The sequence below is a fragment of the Amblyomma americanum genome, chromosome 6 (genome assembly GCF_052857255.1).
Source record: "Amblyomma americanum isolate KBUSLIRL-KWMA chromosome 6, ASM5285725v1, whole genome shotgun sequence".
Lineage (NCBI taxonomy): Eukaryota > Metazoa > Arthropoda > Arachnida > Ixodida > Ixodidae > Amblyomma > Amblyomma americanum.
In genome coordinates this window covers 81,162,894-81,189,861 of record NC_135502.1, presented here as the reverse complement: position 1 = coordinate 81,189,861, position 26,968 = coordinate 81,162,894, and the positions used below count along the sequence as shown (strand labels likewise).

The window sequence follows — 26,968 nt, the reverse complement described above, 5'->3', positions numbered from 1 at the left end:
TATACCAGTACCCGGTACTATACTTTATATGTGTCGACTGCCCGGCGTATGTTTTTGTGAAGCAAGAAAAATGTACGGCTTATTCTACCGGTCTGCAAAAACTATAAGTTGGTGTCCCATAACAGCACGAAAACAAATGGGGAGTAGCTGGCACCACAAACTTTAAGGCATACTTATTGACTCCAAGAATTTACTGAACACACCTCGGTACGGGACCAGAAATATTTCGGTTGCAGTCAAAATTTAAAACAACCTGTAAGCAAGGTTTGCTTAAACGTCCTAGACCTCATCTCCGCGTTGAGAAATTTGAATGTAATTTATAATTTAGTGACACATCCTTAAGGGCTAGTTCCCAAAAACGCGTTTTGTATACAAAGAATGATTTTATCTCCTTAGTAGTACAACGAGTTGATTTTAATGTCTTTCCTGAAAGCAGCCAAGAAAAGGAGTCTGCTTATCAGCCGTCTATGTAAAAACTTAGCGCAGTTCTTAATATCGAAATTAGTGTAAGGTGTGGGGAACCCTTGTCCAAACTTTTCGACGCCTTTTGGTCTTAGTGGCTGTTGTAAGTCCTCCACTACACAGCTGAAAAACAAACCCCTTTGATTGGTTACTTGTGGCTGAAATACATAACAACAAGCAACAATGACGCACGGCACCTTCGTTATGGTGATGTGAGGTGCAGCGAGTTGTTTAAGGAAATATATACTGAAAGACTTGCAGGTTGCTTCCACACTCACTGCCAACTTGCATGAGGAGAGAGTTGCTCAAAAACAGCGAGGCTCTTTCCATGAAAAAAAATAAACAAAAGTGTGGACTTTCTTATGACGCGAAAAGATAGTGCTGTGCGATCGCGAACAAAAGTCTTCAGAACGTCTGAGCGAAAACCGAAGCCGATCGTTGAGTATTTAGCACATGGCTCTAGGCGGCACTTGTCGAGGCGAAAGCTGGGTTTATGTGCTTTAATGCGTTGTAGTCAAAGGTGGTGGTTGTTTGCAAACATTAGCTATGTGCCTAGATTGCTGTTCGCGTGTCTTCGGAAGTTTTATCCTAGATAGTACATATCGGCGTTCATTTCGGTTCTTAAAGACGCCCATGAACCATTAAAGTGATATAACTGGCATCCTTGTTTGGTATATGCACAGTTTCTAAACAAGTGTTCAAGCAAAAGATCATGTTCCTCTCAGTCCTACCTTTAATAGCAAAATAATCCGGAAAACAAGACTAGGCGGATTAAAAAAACGCGCAAAGAGTTTCAGTGTTGTACTAGGACCCCACCACGCAGGGGGGCGTCTGCAGCTTGCATACGTTGGTGAGTGGCGACACCACGGGTTCCCGAGCATCCGCAGGGACATCCCTCCATGGGGATGATGGTGAACAGTGCATCACCACGCACCCGAGCACCCGCGCTTCGCAGTGCGTGGCATCGCCGTGTCCGGGGAAAAGGGGATCCTGGTGGTTGAGCCCGTGCCGAGCGTTTGGACCTTTAAGGCCCCTCGACGGAGGCAACACACCACTTTGGACCCAGCTTCCTGTAGACGGTACCTCTGGCCTGACGCGACCAAGGGAAATCGGCAGTCGCCTTTTCCTGTCCTCCCCTCCGTCTTTCACTTTACAATCATCTATCTTACAACTTTCCTGCCTCCTCATCTCTTCTCGATTTTTTCACTTTTCATAGGCAGCGAGGGTTAACCCTGTGTGGCCAACTGCCCTGTGTTGCGTCATATTTGGTTATAGCTAGGGTGTACAGCTGGCGTGGACAGCGCTTGCTAGCAAGCTCCTGTTCCGTCCCTTGTTGGGTTCCATGGTGGGTGGGTGGCACCATGACCGAAAAACTAAATTTTTTATGGCTCCCCCTTTTCCAAACCTGATCGCTCTCTAAAAAGAGGGCGTAATGAAGCACGAGATTTTTCCCTAAAAAGAAACAAACATTTTCAAAGTTTCATGTTATTCACAGTGAATGCGAGCAAAAGCAAGCCCGAATAATATCACCATTTCTTGTGTCCAAATGCTTAACAGATGCATTGGGCCCTGGCTAAAAGGTATCAAAAATGGCCAGCGGCGACCTACTCCTTAAATTGTGAAAGAGCATCCAGTGCTCGAAACTCAAACATTGCTTCTATAGGGGACATCTCTGTCTCCGTAACTCCTCACCGATCCCTTAACACAGTCCGAGGCGTTATCTCAGAAAGCGACCTCATCCATTTAACAGAAGCCGAAGTGCTTCAGGGGCTCACCGACAAAGAATGTAATTGACGTTCACCGAATCAAAATCCGCAAGGATAACAAAGAAATAGGCACCAAACACATGGTCCTCACATTTAACACCAGCGCTTTGCCCGAAACGATGGAAGTTGGATACTTGAAAGTCAACGTAAGACATTATATACCCAATCCCCGCCGATGTTTCAATTGTCAAAAGTTTGGCCATGGCACACAGACTTGCCGCGGCCGCAAAACCTGCGCGAAATGCGCCTCGAAGGACCACCATTTTGAGGAATGTGACGCAGCACTGCGCTGCGCAAAACAACGAAGGAGACCATGCTGCGTACTCCAGGGCGTGTCCGTCCTGGAAAAAGGAAAAAGAAATCATCTCCATAAAGACCAAAGAAAACATTTCATTTAAAGAAACAAGGAGGCGTTTTGCGCTTACCAACACATTCTCCTTCAGAGCAAAACCAAACTTCGCTGATGTGGTGCGCGGGGGCGTAGCACCACACAGAACTGCGGCACCTGCCGAGGCCGCTTCCACCGAGCCGATGGCAGGGCCCTCCACGCCCCTGGCAGGGACAGCGAAGGCTGCTCTGCCACCCTCAAAGCAGGGAGCACCGGTCCATGGGTTGGCATCCCGCGGGACTTCTCCCCGTCGGGGGAGGCTTGAAACTAACGCAACCGCGGCTTCTCCGCGGCCCTCCAGCACCTCTGATGAGGTGATGGATACAACTCCCACTTCGCCTGCTTTACAGCGGCGAAACAGCTCTCTCTCGAGAAAAAAAGACAGGCCTCTCATAACGGGTCCAGAACATAAGTAAACCCCATAAACCCCAAAAGATAAACATGGCCTTTTTTTACTTCAGTGCAACGGTAGAGGCCTGTTAAGGAATTAAAGTGACTTAACAGATATTTTAGGGTCAATGTTCGCCGTAGCCTTATGTCTTCAGGAAACCAATCTAGGTCCACAACATATAAATATCCTGAAACGTTACAAAACTTTTATACGCGATCGCGAGCAGGCAAATAGAGTCTCAGGAGGCGTCGCGATTGTCGTTCGAAGCGGCGTCCCTGCTCGAGAAATCGAAATCAAAACAAAACTTGAAGCCGTTGCAGTCAGCATCATCAGCTATAAAACAATTACTATCTGTTCTGTATATATTCCTCCACATTTTACATTAACGGTTCATAATCAACAAGAACTCATCCATGAGCTTCCACAACCATATCTAGTAGTTGGGGATTTTAACGCTCGCTTCCCTTTTTAGTGAAGCGAGCGCTGTGACTCTAGGGGACAAATAATCGAAGATTTTATCCTTACAAATAATATATGCGTTTTAAATGCGGAAAAAACAACATAGTGCTCCCCTACCTGGGGGAAAATGACCTGTTAAGATTTGTCCTTTATTTCACCTTCTGTTTTTAACGATTTTAAATGGGATGTCATTGACAACCCATATGGTAGCGATCACCTCTTTATAATAATCAGTTTAATAACTCCACCGGAAATTATTCCCACAAAAAACGCGACGCTCGAAGCTGCATCTAGCAGACTGGGAACTTTTTAGAGCAAAAGCCACTTTACAAAATATTGATTTAGAAAACTTGACTATCAATCAGATAAAAGAAAAGTTCACTAATTGAATTGTAACGGCTTCAGAATTAGCTATTACGCAGTCTTCTGTTGTAGTGCGACAAAACCACAAAGTGTGGTAGACAACAGACTGCAAGGAAGCAAGAAAACAACAATAAGAGCTTGGGGTAAATTTCGCAGGTATCTGACTCATGAAAATCTCGTAAATTTTAAGAAGGCAAAGCTAAAGCTCGGTACATCCGTCGCATTGCCGAGAAAGCTTCATGGAAGAGTTATGTTTCATCTATAAACAGTCAAATCACATCTAAAGAAATGTGGTGGCAAGTTCGAAAATTAAACAACTTCTCACCGTTCACAATTCCTCTTCTGAAAACACCTTGCACAGAAACAAGCATAAGGAAACGGCAGACATTTTAGGTGAACTCTTCGCTGTAGCTTCCAGTTCATCGCAATATACGCAGTCATTTATAAAACACAAAAATGTAACCGAAAAACAAAGACTTTCAATAAGTGGAGGTGGAAAAGGAGAATACAACAATTTAATTAGTCTCCAAGAAACAGAGTACTGTCTGTCGGAAAAAAAAACTGCTCCAGGAGCCGACCAAATACACTATGAAATGCTTGCCCATCTTTCCTGCCTCGTATTAATGCTTTGAAAAAGAAAACTTCCCGATCACTGAATATCCTCAAAATCCTTTCACATAAACACTGGGGTTCTGACAACGCAAGCCTTCTAAAAATTTACCGCTCTTTGGTACGATCCTGCTTAGACTATGACAGTATAGTATATGGTTCATATGGAAGAAGTTAGCGCAAAACTTAGAGACCGAGAAGAAACACATAAGACGACAGACGAGCGCTACTACCAACTGTTTATTGGGGCGTAACACCCGGAATATATAGCCGAGCATGCAGACAGTTGGAGGCACACACGTCATACACCAGCGTTGTGACAAGGCAAAAGCGTATCCAGAAACGCACATTCAGAAGAATAAATCTGCAAGGAAGGATCACTCGCGCAGCAATCAGATAGCCTTTTGATGTGGAAGGCCTCCAGCACAAGCCGTGCTGTAACATTGGCGCTCCTGCCCAGAATCTTAGTTTTCTCAAAACGCGCCCTACACGTGCGGTCACAGGAAGAAATATGCCGTACAATATCAGCCGTTCTGTCGTTGTTTTCTAAATTTCTATCATGCTCCCGTAGCCGGTCATTAATGCAACGGCCAGTTTGACCTACATAAGAAGACCCACAAGAAAAGGGTACACTGTACACCACCCCTGTAGCGCATTTGACATAAGAAATGCCAAGTTTCTTTTTGCAGCCACCCTCACAAACGCCAGTAATGCGTCGGCAAAGCTTTGAAAGCTTGTTGGGGGCAGAGAAGACTAAGGGCACGCGGTGCCTGCCGGCAACCTTCTTGAGGTTGTGTGACACTCGGTGAACATATGGAACAACCACCGGCTTTGATGTCGAGAAATCGGGACTTCTTTTTTGAGCGCCTTTTTGTTTTTGCAGGAGGGTTTCAGCGACGGCAGAAATAACCGGACCAGGGAAGCCTACCGCCAAGAGGCGGGAAACCTGATTATTGACACTCTCTTGCATGCTATGAGGGTACGACTTAAGAAGGGCAGATTCCAGGCAGAGCGACGCAATAGCTCTTTTCACAACTTTCGAGTGTGAAGAGTTGTATCTCAATAACTCTTTGTTGGCACGGAGGGAGTACATCCAACACACGTGGCTACCACAGAACCTAAGCTTTAAGTCCAGGAACCTTAACTGTTGATTATCAGGCGATTCATGTGTAAAAACCAACCCTCGTCCTAATTGATTAAAAACAGTTAAAATCTGTGAAACAACCGGGTCGAGGGATGTAAAGGTCCCAGCCCTTAAGAAGATTTAAAAATCTTCTACATATCTAGACACTTTTAAAACCGGACCATCACGTAAGGCAATTTCCAATGAGCGGTCGATAAAAGATAAAAAAATATCACATAAAATTGGCGCTACACAAGAACCAATACATATACCTTTGCGCTGCAGATAAAACTGGTTGTCATGTATGATAAAGGTAACATTCAAGTAATACTCTAAAGGCTTTAGAAAATTATCAGTTGAAATGCCGGCATTGTTCTGGAACGCCACCGCCCCCGAGCTTTCGATACACTCTCTAACATAGGCCAACAACTCAGCATGTGGTATCGAAAAAAACAAATCTTCAATGTCGATAGAAAAGGCAGAACATATCTGATCGCTGTTTTTCAAAAAATCGGCAACATCGGCTGACTTCTTTACCCAGAAGGGATTATTAATAGACAGAGGTTTAAGGTTGGAAAGAAGAAATCGACTGACATGGTGTTGCCATGATCCCTTCTCACTTACAATAGTCCTAAACGGCATATCTGGTTTATGCGTTTTAGCCGAAAAAAAGACCGACAAGGAATTCTTTGAACTATTATCAATAGCATTCGCTAAAGGCGTCAGCTGCAAGCTCTTGCAAAAGTCAACAAATTTCGTTTTCACTCTTACTTTGCTTCGTTTGACAGGCAAAAAGGTTTTGCCAACCGCCTCGAGTGCTTTTTCCTTAAAGAGGTCATTAGGTAAAACCACAAATTTGCCATCTTTATCGGATTGCAGTAAGCGCAAATCGTGGCTTTTGAAATTTTGCACAACAGAATTCAAATCCACAGAACCAGACTTACTATGGGGAATATTTAGCACACCTTTTAAGGCTGTCTACACCTTCTAGGAGGCATCGTTCCTTGTCCTCATCGTTGGCCATTGAGGCAATATTCCTATTAATAGCAAGGAGCTCGTGAGCCTGTACCTTGGTTTGAATTTAATATTTGGGGCCTTTTTCCAAGACCGATGAAATCTTTTCTGGCGCAGTAGAACCACCGGCGAAGACCACACGCTCCTTGTTGTCATGGCTTCTTTTCTTACCGAATGAGGCGCGGAGATAATGCCTCAAAGGCCAACGATGAGGACAAGGAGCGATGCCTCCTAGAAGGTGTAGACAGCCTTAAAAGGTGTGCTAAATATTCCCCGAGTATGTCTGGTTCTGTGGATGTGAATTCTGTTGTGCACCATTTCAAAAGCCACGATTTGTGCTTACTGCAATCCGATAAAGATTGCAAATTTGTTTTTTTACCTAATGGCCTCTTTAAGGAAAAAGCACTCGAGGCGGTTGGCAAAAACGTTTTGCCTGTCAAACGAAGCAAAGTAAGAGTGAAAACGAAATTTGTTGACTTTTGCAAGAGCTTTCAGGTGACGCCTTTAGCGAATGCTATTGATAATAGTTCAAAGAATTCGTTGGCGGTCTTTTTTCCGGCTAAAACGCATAAACCAGATATGCCGTTTATGCCCGACAGCGTTATTTCTTCTTTCCAAGCTTAAACCTCTGTCTATTAATGATCCCTTCTGGGTAAAGAAGTCAGCTGATGTTGCCGATTTTTTGAAAAACAGCGATCAGATATGTTCTGCCTTTTCTATCGACATTGAAGATTTGTTTTATTCGATACCGCATGCTGAGTTGTTGGCCTCTGTTAGAGAGTGTATCGAATGCTCGGGGGCGGTGGCGTTACAGAACAATGCCGGCATTTCAATTGATAATTTTCTGAAGCTTTTAGAGTATTACTTGAATGTTACCTTTATCTTACATGACAATCAGTTTTATCTGCAGCGCAAAGGTATATGTATTGGTTCTTGTGTAGCGCCAATTTTATGTGATATTTTTTTAGCTTTTATCGACCGCTCATTGGAAATTGCCTTACGTGATGGTCCGGTTTTAATAATTTTTAGATATGTAGATGATTTTTTAATCTTTTTAAGTGCTGGGACCATTACATCCCTTGGCCCGGTTGTTTCACAGATTTTAACTGTTTTAATCAATTAGGACGAGGGTTGGTTTTTACACATGAATTGCCTGATAATCAACAGTTAAGGTTCCTGGACTTAAAGCTTAGGTTCTGTGGTAGCCACGTGTGTTGGATGTACTCCCCCCGTGCCAACAAAGAGTTATTGAGATACGACTCTTCACACTCGAAAGTTGTGAAAAGAGCTATTGCGTCGCTCTGCCTGGAGTCTGCCCTTCTTAAGTCGTACCCTCATAGCATGCAAGAGAGTGTCAATAATCAGGTTTCCCGCCTCTTGGCGGTAGGCTTCCCTGGTCCGGTTATTTCTGCCGTCGCTGAAACCCTCCTGCAAAAACAAAAAGGCGCTCAAAAAAGAAGTCCCGATTTCTCGACATCAAAGCCGGTGGTTGTTCCATATGTTCACCGAGTGTCACACAACCTCAAGAAGGTTGCCGGCAGGCACCGCGTGCCCTTAGTCTTCTCTGCCCCCAACAAGCTTTCAAAGCTTTGCCGACGCATTACTGGCGTTTGTGAGGGTGGCTGCAAAAAGAAACTTGGCATTTCTTATGTCAAATGCGCTACAGGGGTGGTGTACAGTGTACCCTTTTCTTGTGGGTCTTCTTATGTAGGTCAAACTGGCCGTTGCATTAATGACCGGCTACGGGAGCATGATAGAAATTTAGAAAACAACGACAGAACGGCTGATATTGTACGGCATATTTCTTCCTGTGACCGCACGTGTAGGGCACGTTTTGAGAAAACTAAGATTCTGGACAGGAGCGCCAATGTTACAGCACGGCTTGTGCTGGAGGCGTTCCACATCAAAAGGCTATCCGATCGCTGCGCGAGTGATCCTTCCTTGCAGATTTATTCTTCTGAATGTGCGTTTCTGGATACGCTTTTGCCTTATCACAACGCTGGTGTATGACGTGTGTGCCTCCAACTGTCTGCATGCTCGGCTATATATTCCGGGTGTTACGCCCCAATAAACAGTTGGTAGTAGCGCTCGTCTGTCGTCTTATGTGTTTCTTCTCGGTCTCTGTCTGTAAGTTTTGCGTTAACTTCTTCCATATCATGAAAAACCAACTTGCCCGACAACACGCTCTTCTTCTGTGTATGGTTCAGCAAGGCCATTGTATATGAAACGACTCGACCCAGTGCACAATTTAGGTTTACGCCTTTCAACTGGTGCTTACAGGACGTCACCTATAAACGGTCTTTATGTTGAAACCAATGAGCCGTTACTTACAGACAGAAGAGCCATGCTCACATGCTCGTACATTCTAAAAATCTCTTCACTGCATAAACATATTTGTTACCCCATCACTGCAGAGTGCCTATCTAGAGTACTCTTCAAGAATAAACCGCAAGCTACCCATCAACTGCTCTTACGATTTGAAGACATGTGCCAAAACCTCGGCGTACTAGACATATTGCCAAGCATTTCCCGAAGGCGAGGTCCACTTCCGCCACGGTACAACTTTTAGGAAATCTGTGATCTCACTCTTACAGATTTCCGTAGAAAACGAATTCCGCAAGAAGATATAATACAAGAATTCCTCACACTTGAAGAAAAGTACAGTAATTACGCAGCCTTTTATACAGACGGTTCAAAAACAGGCGCTTACGTTGGAACTGCAGTGTTACAGGGAAATTGGAATAAAATAGTAGGACTTCCACAGTGTGCTTCCATCTTCACTGCGGAATGTTACACTATCTTTGTAGCCACAGAAAGAAATAGTAAATTAGAACCTTCCCAGCAGTATTATTTACACAGACTCGCTAAGTGTGCTCGCAGCCCATAGCTCAAAGACAAAACAAAGACTCTGGGGGGTACCAAGTCATGTCGGCACAAAGGGCAATGAAAGAGCAGATTTGTGCGCTGCTCAAGCTTGTGACAAGCAAATTAAAAACATAAATATGACCTATAGAGATTTCATGAACTTACTACTTATTAAGGCAAGGAAAAAATGGCAGTCCACTTGGAACAATGAACTAAATAACAAACTACAGTTAATAAAACCAGCCCTAGGTGAGTAGAAGTCATGTGTGCACCAGAAACGTTTCAACGAAGTCATTATAGGTCACACACAGATTACACACAACCTTCTGCTAAAGAAAGAAGACAAAGCGGTTTGTACGTGCAGAGATGAACTTACAGTCAATCACATTTTAATTTCATGTTCGAAACTGGAAAAGCTACGGAAAAAGTGCTTCTCTCCGTTTTATAACCAATGCATCCTTTTCATCCATCACTGCTCTTATGTGAAAATGCAATTGTGGACAAGTCCGGCGTTTTTAGATTTTTAACAGAAGCTCGTGTTCTTAAAAATATGTAAAACATGACCCAGTACTTTGCCTGATGCACCTCAGCCACTTTCTCATTCCTAAGAAAAGGGCTGAGGTTTTTTTATTTTGAATTTGTTGGGGGCCTCCAGTCCTTGCCCAGCCACGGACGGCGAATGAGGGTACCCAGCCTCCTTTGAAACCCTTAATATTGGCCGTTTGTGAATCTTCTTTTGCTCTAAATACTGAGCAGAAGGGTATAACCTTTTAGGCATTCTACACCGCCATATTTTTTACACCTTTGTAAAAATCTACAGAAAACAATTTCTTATACCTTGAGCTTGGCGCAAGATAGCCTTAGTTGCTTATGCGCCACTAAACTCAACACAACACAACACTGTACTAGGAGGCCGGCGTCATGCGGAGGGCAGGAACCTGTTGCGAGTTGTCCCAAGGAAGGAACAATGTAAGCGTCCAGGAGACGACAATAACCCTTATGCATACGACATCTTATTTCTGGACTCTCAGGCGTCACGGATCTGCGGCTTCTGCTTCGGGTAACGGTACGGAGCCAACACAAAGCGACCGCGCCATGGGAGAAACGCAATGGGCAGAGCACAGAAGGAAACAACACGGTCCAGCGCCCAATGGACAGCGGGTGCGGCGGAGCAGAAACAATGAAGGCATCGCGGCGGGGGCGCCGGCGACGCCGGAGCGTCGTTGCAATACTACGCGGTATGAAAAGCAGCGCGTCACCTCAACGTTACATGCAGTCTGTGTGAGAGCGAGCTGTGGTGCGTGCGTACTGTGCTTCAATTAAGGAAGCGAAAACAATGCGCGGAAGAAAACGACGTAAAGCGGTTTGCACGGAAGGAAGAGTCCCGTTTGGGAATATGGCGTTAGAAATACCGTTGTAATGGGAGGAACTGGTTACATATTACCGGAGGCGATTGTGCAGTTATCCTCGTGCTGCATCATATTTTGACGCGACTTTATCCTGTATTCGACATCTCGGGGGCGGAACTTTTTATGGTGCGGGCGTTCTTGTTTACGCGGCTTGATGCTTGCAAATTCAGCACTGGCGTCGAGCAACCAAAAATGCTCCATCAAGCGGAGGCTTTTCGATAGTGTTTATTACCTCATTTATAAAACTTGCGATACAAATCATTAAAAAAAACATCAAGCCTGCTAATTTTAGTGTCAGTCGTATCTCTACGCACAGTGAGCCCCGTCACATGTCATTGTTTTAAGCACATTGCGGACGTCTTCAGTGCTCTCTGACAGAGTGAAGCGATCTCTTTCACAGCACCCCTGGCCTCTTCTATTGGCTTTGCACCTCAGCTTGCAAAGTCTACGAGGGACCTTTACGCCTTGATAACATGATGGTCAGCAATGACGAACGTTATTATACGTCTTTATGCACTGTGTGTGCAAAAATTGCTTTAGTATAGCCATAAGTAAGTTAAAAGAAGAGGCCAAGAATTTTGAAGTTTCGGTTGCCAATCAGTCTTTCATCAATAGTTCATGGTCTACATCTTGCGCGTTTAATCTTATTGTACACATTAGTTCATTCAAATGCTATAAAAACTGCAAATCGCTGAACTTCAGGTGTAATTACCTAGTGAAACGGATACCTTTTTCAAGCCGTCTTGCAAATATGATTTGAATTATTTCCTTATACTTTTTTTCTGGCTTGACATTCTTCTGTTAAACAATATAGAATTATATCAAATACATGATTTCAGCGTTTCCTTCAGTCCACCATCAACGGTTCAGAATGCTGCAAAGCCCGGATACTATAAGAAATTCATTGTCTTCTTGGTCGTTCAAAGCATGTTCTTTTTGCATGTCCGCGTGAGCGTACTAACTGACACCGTGAGTGTACTCAGCCATTTAGCTTTGGATACCATTTATGTGCAATTTCGCACTGCTGCATCCGCTAAAAATAAAACACTACCAAAGAGAACTGTGCTCATTGTAGTCAGCAGCAGTCTGTCCCCAGAAGACGACCAAGTGGTCACTACGGAGAGCGGTGCCGGCACCGTCCGTTGACGGTCGCGTCCCATGCATAACCTTGGAACCGGATGTGTTGCATCCCAAAGCTGCCACCAGAAATACAACGGAATCCCCCAGCACTTTAAGCGCAGGTCCCCAGGCGCAGCGGGGTAATCACTGCCCTATTTTGGGCCGTCAACTTTCCTCATGACACCATAGAAAGTAACTTCACAAAAAGCGCATGCAAACCTTCAATTAACTCAAACACAAGCGAAAGGCATTGCCCTGTCCACCGAAATACATTTATCGAGAGAAGGGCTTCGTCTTCCGCCGCGCCCAAACATGCACAGTTATGACTCGAGACTATTCAATAAAATGCAATTTTATTTTGCCATCGGGGTACAAATTACGGCGGGGACCCGAAATAAAAGCTCATGCTAGAGACACTGAAAAATCCTCGGGGCCCCCACTTTGGCAGAAACAAATAAATCTCACATTACATTATTGGCCAAAGTACATCCCGTCTGCATTTACACAAGTAAAAACAGAGAGATTCAAGCTCTTTTTGGTGTACATTTAATCAGTGCGCAAACAAGAGCACAGGAAAACCAAGTGGAGATGAACTTATAATGATAAGAGGAAAGTATTCAAGTGGACAAAAGAAATGACACAATGAGAACTTTAGATTCAGTCCAAAGATTAGTCCAACAGGTTCTTGCGTGTAAATTTTTGAAGAACAATATTAATTTCTGCCAGGTTGATAATGCGCCGGGGTAGCCCATTTTAATATTCCAAATATGATTACCATACGAAGTCGACAAGTAAACTTATGATCATGTTATTAAATCCCGCGGGTTTTCAAAGCGCATTCATGGTCCACCCAGAACGCCAACTTGCACACTACTGCTATGCACATCCCAACATCAAGCGCACGCTCTTTGGGAGTGCCTGCACATCTAAGCCACCAAACAATACACCATAACATACCCAGCAATTCTGGACAAAAGCATTTTTGAGCGGGAAACCGTTTATGAGTGCACTTTTTTTCATACAATGTAATGTTTCACTATACAATCAATATAACCGCAGATCACCCGACTGCAGTCTTGTATTTTTTTTTCTATTCACGTTTTTGTTGTCGTCAAAGGCGTTCCCCATTGGTTTTCTATGGCAGTCTTAACTGTTCGATGCGATCGATGGAAACGCTTTAAAAAAAGAGTTGTCCACATATCAGAATAATGGGCCATTACCTTCAATATTTCCGTAACAGTTTCTTACAATTTTGCAATTTTCAAAATTTTTGCCCAAAAAAGCGTGACTTGAGCTGGCTCGAGCACTCCATCACAGGCAACCGAATCCCGCCCCTTGCCACTACTGCCACAGTACATCCTCGAAGGGCTGAGAGAGAAATTGTAGTCCTATTTCCCCAGAGGTTGCACCCGATAAAACAAATATTAAGTTGTGGTTGTTGGCCTTATTAAGCTGTTGTCCTTTTCTGTACAGAAAACGTCGCACAGCAAACGCGCTTTAGCATCCCCGTTCATCTCGTCGCGTTTCCTCTGTGCCGTTGTTATAATATTGTACTGTTGTTGTTCGAAATATCCTTATTTGTTCAGCGCAAAGCCCGGTGGCGTGGGCGAAAAATAAATCCCAGAATGTGACCTTCTGATGTCTACACAGCCTGTCCTCCTGACTCGGAGAAAAATGCCTACCGTGGCAGGTAGCCATTGAAATAATCGTTGTTGGTCTTAATGAGATCGCTAGGGAAGAGCAACCTGAATCGCACAAGCGCCACCGGTGGCAGCACCTGTCATCGCAGGACGATGGCGCTTCGCTTGACCGCTGCGCCACTTCGTCACGAGTGGTACGAGTTCTCCTCGCTCTCTGTGAATGTAAAGTCGCGAATGGCCAATTCTGCATAAATGGGCATTAAGCAATTAACGCTCTCGCGTCATGCCCTTGAGAAGAAGCTCAAGTGCCTCTCCAGTTGTTCCTTTTTTCGTTGTTTCTTATTCTCTCTACCTCCGCAGCTGCGACTAGCAGATAGGAAAGCGTGAAAAATTGGCAGGCTTTGTGACTTTCATGTCTTCATTTCACGCCATTTTTTTCAGCTTTACTTGCTTACACTTGATTTGCAAAGCAAGCACCCGATAGCATTCAGTGGAGCGCAATCCAAAAACATTTGGCTCAACCGTATGCCGAAAACTACATGATAAGAAGAAGGCAAAAGAGAGAGAGAGAAAAAGCTTAATGCATAGAATGTTTGGGTGGGCCCTCATTTCAGGTGCCCATTGGCTTTTGCCGCCGCTCTTGCCCGGTTCATCAGAGAAAGCTGGTCCTCCGAATGTTAGCTGGTGGGTGCCTTCTACCAGTCCTCAGTGGTTGGGTTATTGATTCTTGGTATAGCTGGCTTTTTTTTTTCTGGCATGCCCATGCCATACGGCATTAGTCAGCCACTTCACCGCAGAAGGCGCAATGCGGATCGTACGAATTTGGAAACATATAGCTGAATTTGACAAAATTTATATAAGTATTCGACTGCAATTTATATGAAATGACCCCTTGCTCCCTGTTTAGATTTTTGTGCGGTTCTGCGTATACTTTCCTCGTTAGTCTCAAATGTTGGAGTGAATCCCCGTAGCTTAATAGTGGTTAAAAATAATTATGTTCCTGCGAATGCTTGGTTGCCCGGGGTAATAGCGCGCGGGCAGTGGCGTGAGAGTCTTCGTTTCCAACATCCCCAGAGTATATTCTGTTAGCGTGTTTACCAATCCTTCCTCGTGTATAGTTACGACATGCAGTCTAGGAGTCCGTAATTACACATGAGACTTTCCTTGAAAAAATCTCAAAAGCTATCGCCGCTTCCTCAGCCTGCATGGGTGGCTCTCTGGCATCGAATTCATGCCCCATTAACTAATTTTTCTTGCGCATCCGCGCATGCAATCGTTGATATCCATTTGACCAGTCCTGCCGCGTCCAAGTAAATTGCCTCTTTCATCGCGCCCCATGTTCTCCTGATGGCGTTCACCCTAGCCTTCCTTCTTTTCTTATAATATTCAGGGTACATTTTTCTCGGAATGGGGTGCCCCTCGATCTTGCGTCTAAGCTGATCTCCAAAGTCCTCTCTGTTCTCCGTAGACCAAATGCATGGGAGCCCTAGTCTATCGAGTTCGTTCCTTCCTGTCCTGCTTCCTGACAGCCGTATCATCTGCGATACCGAATGGCCTTCAGTAATTTCATCTAGAGTATTGTGAATTCCCACGTGTTGTAATCTTTTTGTTCCTGCGTTGACCGGGATGCCAAGTGCTCTTTTATATAGTTTGCGTATTATCACGTCCAATGTGCTCTCACTTTCTCTCCTGCTCACAATAAAGGCCTTTATTAAATTTACGTTTTCTTTTTCTTCAAGTTCATGCATGCTTGTAGTTTAATACCCTACTAATTATTATCCCCATTTGCTCAGTGGTAGTTTGCAATCGCCTAATCACTTCCGCGTTGTCGCCCTTGGCGTGCATTAACAGGCCTAAGATTTTCGCAAGTGGCACCTCTTGAATTTGCGCTTCCTCCACAAATACTACAACGGGGTCGGAGTCTTCTTTCTTCTTAAATATTAGAAACTCGTATTGTTGGGTGCGCAATGGAGTCCACTGCTATTAGCGTATTCTTGCACGGTATTCACAGCACATTGTAGTTTTTCCTGCATGCTCCCAATTGACCCTCCGGAGATTCAAATCATAATGTCGTCAGCATACAGCGCGTGATTATCACCACGTATGCTATCCAACCTAGTCGGCAGTCCTAACAGGGCAATGTTGAAGAGCAAAGGGGACAGCTCGCACCCTGTGACGCCTACAGATTCTTAGAGGGAGAGGAGCTTATTTGCAGAATTTTTCAATGTAAGCGCACTTTCCAAATCCTTTCTCTTGCAGCAGGGAGCAAGAAAAGAAAGGATTTAAAAAGTGTCCTTACATTTAAAAATTACGTCCATAAGTGCCCCTCCCTCTAAGAATCTGTAGGCGTTGCAAGCTACGAGCAGAGTTGGCGGGGGTTCGAGAAAGAAGAGAAGGAAGAAGAGAGGCCGACATGGTAGACAGAGGCGACATTGAAGCTACAGAGCTGCCCGCTGCTAAGTCCCCCGAAAATGAAAAGAAGGTGAGCCTGAATACACAATTTAGAACGTGAGTTTAAGCTCGCAACGTATACTGTCATCAGCAGCAGTTAGCTCAAGTGAAAGCTGGCATAACCTCTCCAAGCCTGTGGACAGCTGCACACCCTGAGCCGTCCTTCAGCGTGGCATTCAGGTGCACACAAAAGGTTTTGAAGCAGTAAACTAAGAAAAAAATTGGAGGGGCACTTAAGCTCTATCTTAAAGGTGTATGAGATAGCGTTAATAGGATACTGCCCAAACAAGCGGAATTTCTCATTCTCGATGTTCATAGATTCCTGGGAGTCCTCATCCCATTCATGGCGCTGTGGTGCAGCGGTTAAGTGGTGCATCACTGCCCTGTGATGGTAGGCGTTGCCACCGGTAGAACTTGTGCGACCCAGGTTACTCTTCCCAAGCAACCACTTGCGACCAGTCACTTAACATCACCGGTTCGATCTCGGCCGCGGCAGTCAAATTCGATGCAGGCGAAATTCTAGAGGCTCCGGAAATTTCGACCGCCTGGAGTTTTTACTATGGCGTCCCTCATAGCCTGAGTTGCTTTGGAACGTTAAACCCCCATTAACCGTAGAACATTAATTTAACTGCCTCCTACCACGGTGGACAGTTTGCTCCACTGCCCGGTTCGCAGGTTGCGATTACGCCACAAGGTCACGTAACCTTGGTGGCCCGCCTAGGTTGCTTCTCCTGGGATTTGTCGCTCGCAACGCTGACGCCGATAACGATGCCGGAATTTCTGCCGAACGCTAACCTTAACGCTATCCCGTTAATACTATTATGCTGGGCAATCTCAGCGCCCTCATAGAAGCTGAATAATGTGTCCAGCACATTTCCGCTCCACGTGCACACCGCTACTTGTCAATGCCAGAACGGCCGTTCCGGAAGTGAGGATGTTTTTTTTTTTGTTTATTGGAAAGGTGGGACGACGGTTTCAAGGGCGACGTAGCGAAAACTTTCGTCGACACCCGTAGGCGAACGTTCTCTCGCTAGTACTGAGAATCAACATTCAGTTGTCAAGAGAAGGGTATCATAAGAAATTTTAGTATTTCTCATCTTCAAGTGTAGGTATGAGCATGGAGGGGACGGCAGGAATGGCGTAGTGCAGACTAGGGCTACTATATAATGAAATTAGCTGTAAACGGGTAGTGACCCTGTCTTTTCGCTCCTAGACATGATCCCGCCTTTGAAACCCGCCGTAGCGATAGCCCGCTCTTCATCGGGCAACGCGCTTGGCCGCCTTGGTCTGCTTACCTTCGTGTGCAGCTATATGAAGATTGCACGGACACGTAGGCAGCAGTTCTGGCGGGTGACATTTGGAAGCGAACTCCTAAGTTGTGGAAGATGACACGGACAATGATTTAGTATACGACGCGTGAGAAGTTGCGGCGATGGTTGAGTGCTCTAAGACATCGAAACAAAGCTGGCTTATTGTTTTACGCAGGCACTGATTCGAATGACGATGTTTGTGTCGTAATTTGTCTCCGACTTGCCATTTGGTCAGAAATTTTAAGGCGATAAGATCCCGTTCTGGAGAAAATCTCCTGTCGTCGTCGTCGGTGGCACTGTGAGCGAAAACTCAGTGCAGAACCAACCTATGCGGGCCAATAGATCGCGTCAACTTGTGGCGTCATCACAAACTGCTCACCGGATTGTGAACAAACTGACCTGCGGTACAGGCGGCAGTTAAATTAATGATTGGTCGCGGGAGATTGCTCGGGAAGAGCAACCTGGGTCGCACTAGCCCCACCGGTGGCAGCACCTGCCATCGCAGGGCAGTGGCGCATAACCGCTGCACCGCGGTGCCAGGAGTGGTACATGACAACTCACAGGGGTCTATGACTATAAAGTCGACAATGACCAAATCTATATATATATATATGGGCATTAACTCATTCACGCGAATGTCTCATACCTTTAAGGCGGAGCTTACATGTGCCCTCCAAATTATTCGAATTGTTTCAGAAAGACTAGTTTCATGGTGACCCAATGTTCGGCCTTATGTTCCAGATAATTTTCGACTTCAGGTTAGTGGCGGTTTCCGGGCGATGATTGCTTTATCCGAAAACTGTATGGAGTTGTCAGCAATTCATGCCTCTAATTATCATTATTTAATTTTATCCCATCGGTATTCGATCTTACATTAAAAAGTGTACCAACCTAAACGTTGTGAAGCAGATACTGAGTGCAAACGATTCCGTGATGTGCTTCTGAATCTAAGTTAGAGCTGAATGACAACCTTAATGTGAAAAACAGCTGTAAATATTGCACCAGCTTTATTTTTTCTTCCCCCGCCTTTAATGTCGCCTACTTTGGGTGTAATACAGGTCTATTATAATTTATTGCGGCTTCTTATGAAAGAGTAGCCCAACGTTCTCGATGTTTCCGTGCACTTTTCCTGAATTTTTTTCTTATCGCACTGACATTCGTTAAACGGCACTCAACACGATAGCGGCGACAAGAAACCACAGGAGCCTGCCTCCCCCCGAGTTGCTGGTATTTGGTGTGCCGGTGCGACGACTCCAAATCGCCGCCATAGCGTTGGCGGTCGCAGTTGTCGGTATCCTGGCCATCCTTTTGTTCCAACCGCCGGTGAGTATAAATGAAAAAGCGTGATGAACTGCGTGCAGCTTGTTGTAGAAACATAAGACTGAAAACCAGTGAAATCTAGATGAAGCATCAAGGCAATACCTGGGTTAGAAATGAAGGTATGTCCCTTTTTCAGCCTCATTGATTTCAAGGAGGAGGTTCGCGGTTATCGTCTACAGAAACACTTGAGAAGACAAAAAAGGTCATTTTTCTTCCATTGCGTGGCACAAGGGATCGCTATTGATTCACTATTGATCAACTATTGTTTGCGCGTTCTAAAAGAATTTGTGCTGGTTCCTAATCACTGTAGTAGTAGTTACTTCAGAATGCTTGCTATGAAGTGGAAAAAGTTACTTCCTTTTATTGCCGGTTGAGGTAATGAAGAAGTAATTTTAAAGATGATATTCTGTAGTTAGCTTAATCGACTAATATGTAAAGAATATTTTTTTTAATCTGACTTGATAAGCTGTGAATACCAAAACGATTTTTTTAAAGTTTAAGATATATACAATGGGAACATAAAAAGAACATGACGTAAATTATAAATCTAAAGCATCATATGATTACTTGTCAGAGACGTTGATATCCCCATCAAGAATTATGGAACGAGGAGAAGGGGCGAAAAATATTTTACAATGTCATATAGTAATTTGTCAGCAAATTTTGCTGCCGCGCTTTTCGGTTCGTTACGAGACGTTCCGTGTAAGGTTGTTATTTTTTTATGTAACCCCAGCAACAACATTTCCGGATTGATATAGGCGTTCTTAAATAATTCAACCACTAAGCTCTACCTCTGAGTCGTTTTCGTTCTCTTTATCTTGATGTAAGTCCACATTTTCAAACTTCTCTAGGGCTGCTGTAGCCTCTATTTTTTTGCTTTTGCAAAGATATTCGAGCGAAAGACTAAACACCAGCCGCAACAGACGGCATGTAACACCGAGGGCTGCCGACAGCTGCAACTCTTCCTGTCGTCTACTATCAACAAGTCGGCCGATCCTTGCCACGACTTCTTCAGGTTCACATGCGGGGCCAAACTCAAGAAGGACAGGATGTCACTTGTGAGTTAGCAGACCCCACTTGTTCTGAAGAAACAAACTATTCTGACTAGATCGCTCCAATCTGCGCGTGTTTTGGTGATGTGACTAATTTTACATATAACTGTATGGCTTGCAAATCCTCATGACGGCAGCCATTCGTTAGTCACTATTTTGCGCAGATTGCTGCCTGTCTCCCAAGCGGTCTAATTAATAGGCACTTTCATTGTGACGGCGAGGACCTACGCCTGGGAGCCCAGCACAGGATTTGTCGCAGTCACAAAAAATAAGATCTGCCTAAAGGCACATACGATATGCAGGATTGTCAAACTTAAGGCTTAAAAATTATGCAACACAGTATGAGAGTTTTGCGAATGCTGGTCAAATCTACTACTTCTTTAGCATGTCATCTGTGAGACTCGCCCATGCCTGGACAACTTTTCTGATTTACGCTCACCACCTCGCTGCCCTCTTCACTTCACGCCCTCACCTCCTCGCCGGTCCTGTCCCCTCAGAGTGAATGCCTTACTTAACCTCTGACCGTGATGAGCTCATTGCCCAGGAGAAGCCAAGTCCTCTTGGCGAAACGTTGCCTAGCGTACTGGCGTTCGCCCTCGACTCTTGTTCAACTTTTGTTTTATCAAGTGCACAGTATGTGCGAGTAATTTCGCTCATTAAATTTCAAGTTCTACTAACGTATCTTTATATTTTAACCTTAACTTAGCATGCATTTCTACCGGAAGCAGGAGTGAAATCATAATAAAAGCTGATTTTATTTTGTGCAATTCCTTTTTGCAAGCTACTGCTAGCAAAGAAGAAAGAGACAGAAATGCATTTGTCTACCGATTGTCAACTGACCGAGTTTGTAGGACGCATTGATAACAGTTTCTTTCATCGGCGCAAAAGAACCAAAATTTTTACATCACCAGCCAACTCTGAGACAGATACTCCAGACAAATACTTTCATTATAAAATAGATTCAGAGACCTCTCTTTTATTCTGTGAACAAGACGTGCTTATACAGCAGGGGGCTCAGTTTGGAGTAACTGCGTGGCCCTTTGGCCCATAAGAACGCCATTAAGATTGTAGGAGCATGTATCTTCAGCTATATCGGTTGACTGAATAAACACGGCACCCGACCATTAATGCCGTCCGTATCCTGCCATCTACCTGCAGATGAATGACGTCATCAATGATAAGGTGCAGGCTATGCTATCAAAAGCCTCTGTCCCGGAGCGGCGCCAGAACGCCTTCCAGAAGGCCGTTGCCATGTACCGGGCTTGCGTGTCGCTTCGCGCCAACAAAAAATCCGAGGCGGTGCACCTTCGAGACTTCCTGTCCCGGCTGGGCCTGAACCCTGCAAGCCTGAACCTGTCCAGGGATCCGCTGGATGCGATGGTGCAGCTGAGCCTGGCTTGGGGTCTGCCGGCCATAGTGGCCATCAATGAGGCCGCTGGTTCCAGGCTTGAGTACCCGCACCAGGCAAGCAGAGCGCTTTTTTGCCTACGCTTATAAAATGCACGACGTACTCTTGAAGGAAAACCACGGAAGGAAATCGGTGCAGCGTTTCTGTCGCTTCATGCTCGAAGCTTCGGTGGCTAACATCTTGAAAAATAGGCTGTTACTCGAGTGGTCAGAGGCACCCCGCGTGGTCAGAGCAGTGGCTCATCGCTTAATCATTGCACTAGTGGGCCAGGAGTGGTGTGGGGGCTCCCATGGATCTATGAACGTTAATTATAAAATGATCAAATCTGCATATATGAATATAAACCCAATAAAGCTATCGCGTCATACACTTAAGGCGGAGCTAAGTTTCCTCTCCAATTTTCTCCTTGTTCAAATTCAGTTTTAAAATGCGGCACCAAAACGACCATCGCTTTGAAAAGATCCCCACGTCGACAGCCATGTGCTACGAGTGATAAGGCAAGGAATTTCAGCATTCCGTATGTTTTATTGCCTTGCTTTGTTATTCAGATGCTGTTTAGTAACGTCGAGAGTGAGTGGTGCCGCGAGCGCCAAGATTACGAAGAAAACGGAACTTACACCACTTTCGTCGACAAGAACCTTCGTTTCCTTTTGCTGAACGAAACCGATTCCTTCGTCGAGGAAATCACAGAGAACATCACCAGCGTGGAAACGAAAGGTCAGTGCACAAGGTGTCACGAAGCGAAGTAACAAAGCGCTCTCTCCTCCCCAATCGTCTCACGTTTTGTAGCGATAGCTACATTACGGTAGCATTTCGAGCCTTCAGCGTGGCGGCGCCGCCACCCTGTGGCTGCGACGCCACGCTGTCACGTGGTTGGTCACGTGGTGCGGAGCAGCTGCCGGCGGCGCGGCGCCGTTGCTGATCAAGTGGTTGGTCACGTGACCAAGTTCCACTCGGCCAGCTGTAGCTGTCGCGTCACTCCAGGTTTAACCAAATCTAAACCACCGCCAATTTTTTAATGTTCGCGAAGCGGAAACCAAGGCCAGCGATATACACTGTAAGAAGACTGCGATCAACATAAAAGTCATAATGAGCCCAGGGCTGAATTGGCCGATAAATTTCAGCATCATACCTTAAACAAAACGTATTTAAGCTCTCGTGCAAGGAGCTGGTGTTATCTATTTTGAGTAATGCACTAACCTCCTTGTATTGTTAGCGATGAGTCCGCCTACTTGTCATAATTTTTTTGTGTAAAACCTCCTTGTGGAATTCTTAAGGCTCCTTCTGCTCTATTGACATACATTATATTCTTCAGGGCCTTTTACAGAAAGACACGATTGCAGAAATGCGAACTTTCGGTTGATAATTTTCATTAGAAGCATTGCTAATCGTACGCAGTCGTAGGTGGTCTCCTCAATGAGCTTATGCTAATTAAAACCAGAAATTTGTGTCTACGTGTCATTCTTGCAGTAAATGGCTCGATTCAGTGGTGAATAATGTCCTTCCTATAAAATCGTTAACTCACTCGATATCAACGTTCGTGGCATGAAAAACGCGAGTAGGTTTCAAGCTGTCGATAGTTAAAGGTGTGCAAAGCAAACAGGCCTTTGCGGAGCATGCTGCACCTGTCAAAATTACTTTATCATACATTAACTTTGCCCAACTCGCATCAGCTGGCCTGAAATTATGCGCCTTTACGAGCGAGTAAAGACAGCTGGGAAGAGCGCTTGCCTTGTCACTTTCGCCCGTGTACACTTGTCAACAAAATAAAAACAACAACAGGAATGATAGGCCACTTGCCAAAGCTGCTAATTTAGGAGCCGCAAAGAAGTGTGCGTCAACCGGCACCCAGTCAAAAACAATTCTTGGAGCCTTAGTTTGCAATGCCGTTTTAATTTAAAAGTCGCCCAGCAGGCATCGTGCGTTTCTACATATTCTACGGCAACGCGTTCGTTTGCTCCTTGACGACTGTTCCTCTTGTTCGCGCCAGTTACTTGTCGGTACTGGTAAGTAAGCTAGCTCAACAAAACCTCTTTAACGTTATCCAGAACTTAAAATCTCGCGAAAGGAAAGCAGTCCTACAGGTTTCACGTGACGGGCACAAAATGACCATTCTTCATTTCCATTAGTTCATTAACAAACAAGAAAAAATTATACCTTACTATGTCGATGCAGGCAGCATTTCTTAGCTTTCACGCAGGAAAATGGAGGTTAGCGTTCTTATGATCCGGATATTGAGAGAGAAATAACTACAGGAATAAGAGTGGAGTGGAGTGCGTATGGCAGGTAATCTCAGATCATGAAAGGTAATCTCAGATCATGTAATCAGATCAGGTAATCTCAGATCATGATTATACCAATATCCCTGAAAAGTATACAACAGTTCTATCTCACTGGTACTCACCTATGGGGCATAAACTTGGAGGCTAACGAAGAGGGTTCCGCTTAAGTTAAGGACAACGCAGTGAGCTATGGAAAGGAAAATGATAGGTGTAACGTTAAGGGATAGGAAGCGGGCAGAGTTGATGAGGAAAAAACGCGGGTTAATTACGTTCTAGTCGAAATGAAGAGGAAGAAATGGATTTGGGCAGTGAATATCATGCGAATGCAAGATAACCGCTGGTCTTTAACAGTAACGTAGTGGATTCTAATAGAATGCAAGCATAGCAGGTGCGGCAGAAAGTTAGGTGGTCGGATAAAATTCAGTTCGCTTGGATATAGTGGGCGCAGCTGGCAAAGGACAATGTTAATTGGAGAGACATGGCAGAGGCCTCTTCTCTGCAGGGAGCGTAGTCAGGCTCATGGTGATGATGATGATATTTTTGAAGACCTCATTTCTCCTTTATTGCTGCCAGAAATCAATTTCCGAATCACAGCGATACTGGCTGGGACATTACGATTTTTATGCCAGTTTCGAGCTTAATCGGAGGGTCAGGGTGGTGCAAAGAGAAAGCTCGTTTCAACGCCGCGCCGCCAAAATCCTCAAATATCACTTCCAAGCTGTGGATGTCATCTATTTGCTAAGCAGAAATTAAGCAATATGACTACACATTTCACAGTATACGTTCTGCGCCTGTGCATTTTTGTTTCAGTTGTAAACTTCATACTGGACGAGTTCGAAGGCGAGAAAAAGAAGAACGCCGATTCCCTATATCTTATCAAGGTGAAAGACGTGCCTAAATATCTGGGTAACGTTGTCACCTCAGGTGAGCCAATATGAACGCTGTGTAAAAGTAAATGCATTATAAGCAAAGTAAATGACAGTTTGATACAGCATACATGCCTCTTTCTGTTTTACCTTGTTTGCTCTAATTGGAGAGCTCTGTAGCAGCAGCTCACGTAAAACGTATCGAGTAAGGCGAAGCCACTATTCCTCTGCTGTTGAATGCTTATTTGCGTGAGATATCCATAGGGTTGGTTGGGTAGAGCTGGTGTATAGAATCGATGGAAGACCTCCGTTTCGTTGATGCCATTGCTATGCTAAGCTACTCGGGGGAGGAATCGCATCGCATGCTCAACAGCCCGGAAATTAACCTGAAGTAATCAAAACGGCTGCAGGAAGAAGGAAAACGTTTACAATAGGCAGCGAGACTTAATAGTGGATTAGAAATACGTCCATCAAGGCGAAGCAGTGACTGCATGTATGTCCATTCCTCCAGCTCTCAATGTGGCATGGCAGCTCACGAAGATTTTCAAAAGCCGTATACTCTGTTCCTGCCGACTTTATTTCTAGAGATCGCCTAGTATACGCCTTTGGCGCCGTCTATGCATAGGGTAGCCTAAAGGGTTCCTTGGAGTTGGAGAATTTTATTACCCCTACCTCTGTGTTCCTTCTGATCTGGAGCTTTTTCTAAGCAATTTTTTACGACATGTATCCTATACAATGCATCGTATTGTCCCACCTTTTCTTCATTGGGATAATTTATGGGTCCCCTATTCAGTGCGGCATAAAACTACTACTGCAATTACTACCGCCATCACCATTCGCACTGCCGCCACTACCTCCACCGTCGTCGTCGTCACTGCAAACACCACCACCACCACTACTACCACTATCACTACTTCTAGTCCACATGGTGCTATTACAACCACTACTAGTAGTACTGTCTTAAGAAGGAACTGCATATAAATATCAGATTATAGACGGCATGTTTCCAGAAAGTGAGCAAATTTGCTCATCGACATTCCAGTTCCAATGAGGGTCGTTCTCGGTCCCGACATGTATGGTAGCCACCAATCGCTGGGCTTATCAGAAGAGGTGAATCACTCAGAAACGGCATCCAAATATTTCCTTCGCTCTTAAAATTATAGCCTGAAATGCAAGTCTCAGAGACTTATTTCGCATCATTTTTACTCAAGCCTCATCTATGGCAAATCCCAAATTACATCCTGTCAAGACCACTCACATTAACGCTATCATTTCGATTTCAGATGCCCTTCCTCTGTGGTCATTTGTTAGGCACGTGGAAACATAGACTCCCCGTCTGGACCAGAAATCGTTTTTGAGCGTTTATCGCAAGAAAACACGTCCTTGTCGTTCTGTCCACCTGTCTGCTACCAAATTACTTGTGCCTTTGTGTTTTGTTTGCTTGACACATACCGCGGTGATTCAGTGGCTTTGGCATTCGGCCGTGAGCCCAAGGCGGTATAATGTAATCCTGCCTGTGGTAATCGCATTTCTACTGAGGGGACGCCCGCTTTCTGCGCGATGTCGGTACATTTTATAATACCTCAGTTGGCCTAAATTAACTCTAGCCCCACACTACGCTTTCTACCTTAGCCAAATTGCAGGCTTAGGGAGGTTAATGCATACCTACCTATTTGTTTCTCTTCTCTTTCAGGCCGATGGAAAAGCATGATCTTACGGCATAGTGACCGAAAGTACCGCATGAGCGACCGGTTGGTCCTGGAGCCGCTGGGGGCAAAGTTGACGGTGTTCATGCTCGATGAGCTGGAGCGTGCCGAAGCCCTGCTCATCATCTCTTGGAGTGTGCTGCGTCAGGTGGCGCCGTACGCTGACGGCTCGACCCATGAAGGGACTCCGAGGCAGACACGTGACGCGTGTTACCAGGAAGTACGCAATGTGCTCGAGGCGGCGCTCGTGTCCAAGGTCATTTACAAGAGTGAGTGGACCGTTTCGCGCGTGTGCCGCACAAAGTGTCTCCACGTTGGGACTGTGAGCGGGTAGCCATCATGTTTTATTTTGGCACGACATTGTGATGGCCGGCGGCACGATATTATTTAGCTCTCTCAAAGAAAATAATGCAGGCTCTTTCTTTAGGAACACAATCCCGCTCCCTAAAATCAAAAATTAGAAATTCATTAGTTCTAGATCACTAATCAGCTTTAAAGTTATTTCTACCAATAATGTCCGCCTTGCTGTACAATCTACATGCACAGACCACTGCGACTTATCTCTCTCTGGCCTCCGCGGTGGCTCAGTGGTTATGGCGCTCGGCTGCTGACCCGAAAGACGCGGGTGCGATCCCGGTCGCTGCGGTCGAATATCGATGGAGGCGAAATTCTAGAGGCCCGTGTACTGTGCAATGTCAGTGCACGTTAAAGAACTCCAGGTGGTAGAAAATTCCGGATCCTTTCACTACGGCGTCCCTCATAGCCTGAGTCGTTTTGGGACGTTAAACCCCCATAAACCAAACCAAACCGTAAGGAACTGTTATACTTGCGTCAACATGTGAATGTATCACATACTGCGGATGCGTGATGTTTGCCCGGTTTTTCAGCTATATATACTGGTCTGAGGTTCAAAACAAAATCTGCGCTCGTGTGTTCCATATGTCTTCCATGTGTCCTCGTCTTTA

General features: G+C 45.0%; 1 protein-coding gene across 1 annotated transcript; it reads left to right on the top strand.

Moving 5' to 3' along the window:
- Positions 1–19,207: 19,207 nt before the first annotated feature.
- LOC144095347 (uncharacterized) lies at positions 19,208–26,337 on the top strand. The gene is made up of 5 exons (XM_077629111.1): positions 19,208–19,747; positions 20,900–21,205; positions 21,698–21,866; positions 24,242–24,355; positions 25,991–26,337. Exons 1-5 carry the CDS (start codon positions 19,739–19,741, stop codon positions 26,335–26,337), a joined length of 945 nt encoding a protein of 314 aa, XP_077485237.1. The 5' UTR covers positions 19,208–19,738.
- The last annotated feature ends 631 nt before the right edge of the window (positions 26,338–26,968 follow it).

Excerpts from the sequence above, each read along its gene's own strand:
- LOC144095347 (XM_077629111.1), top strand. Across the intron at positions 21,867-24,241 it reads CACCAGCGTGGAAACGAAAG|TTGTAAACTTCATACTGGAC; the intron begins GTCAGTGCACAA and ends TTTTTGTTTCAG. Across the intron at positions 24,356-25,990 it reads GGGTAACGTTGTCACCTCAG|GCCGATGGAAAAGCATGATC; the intron begins GTGAGCCAATAT and ends CTTCTCTTTCAG.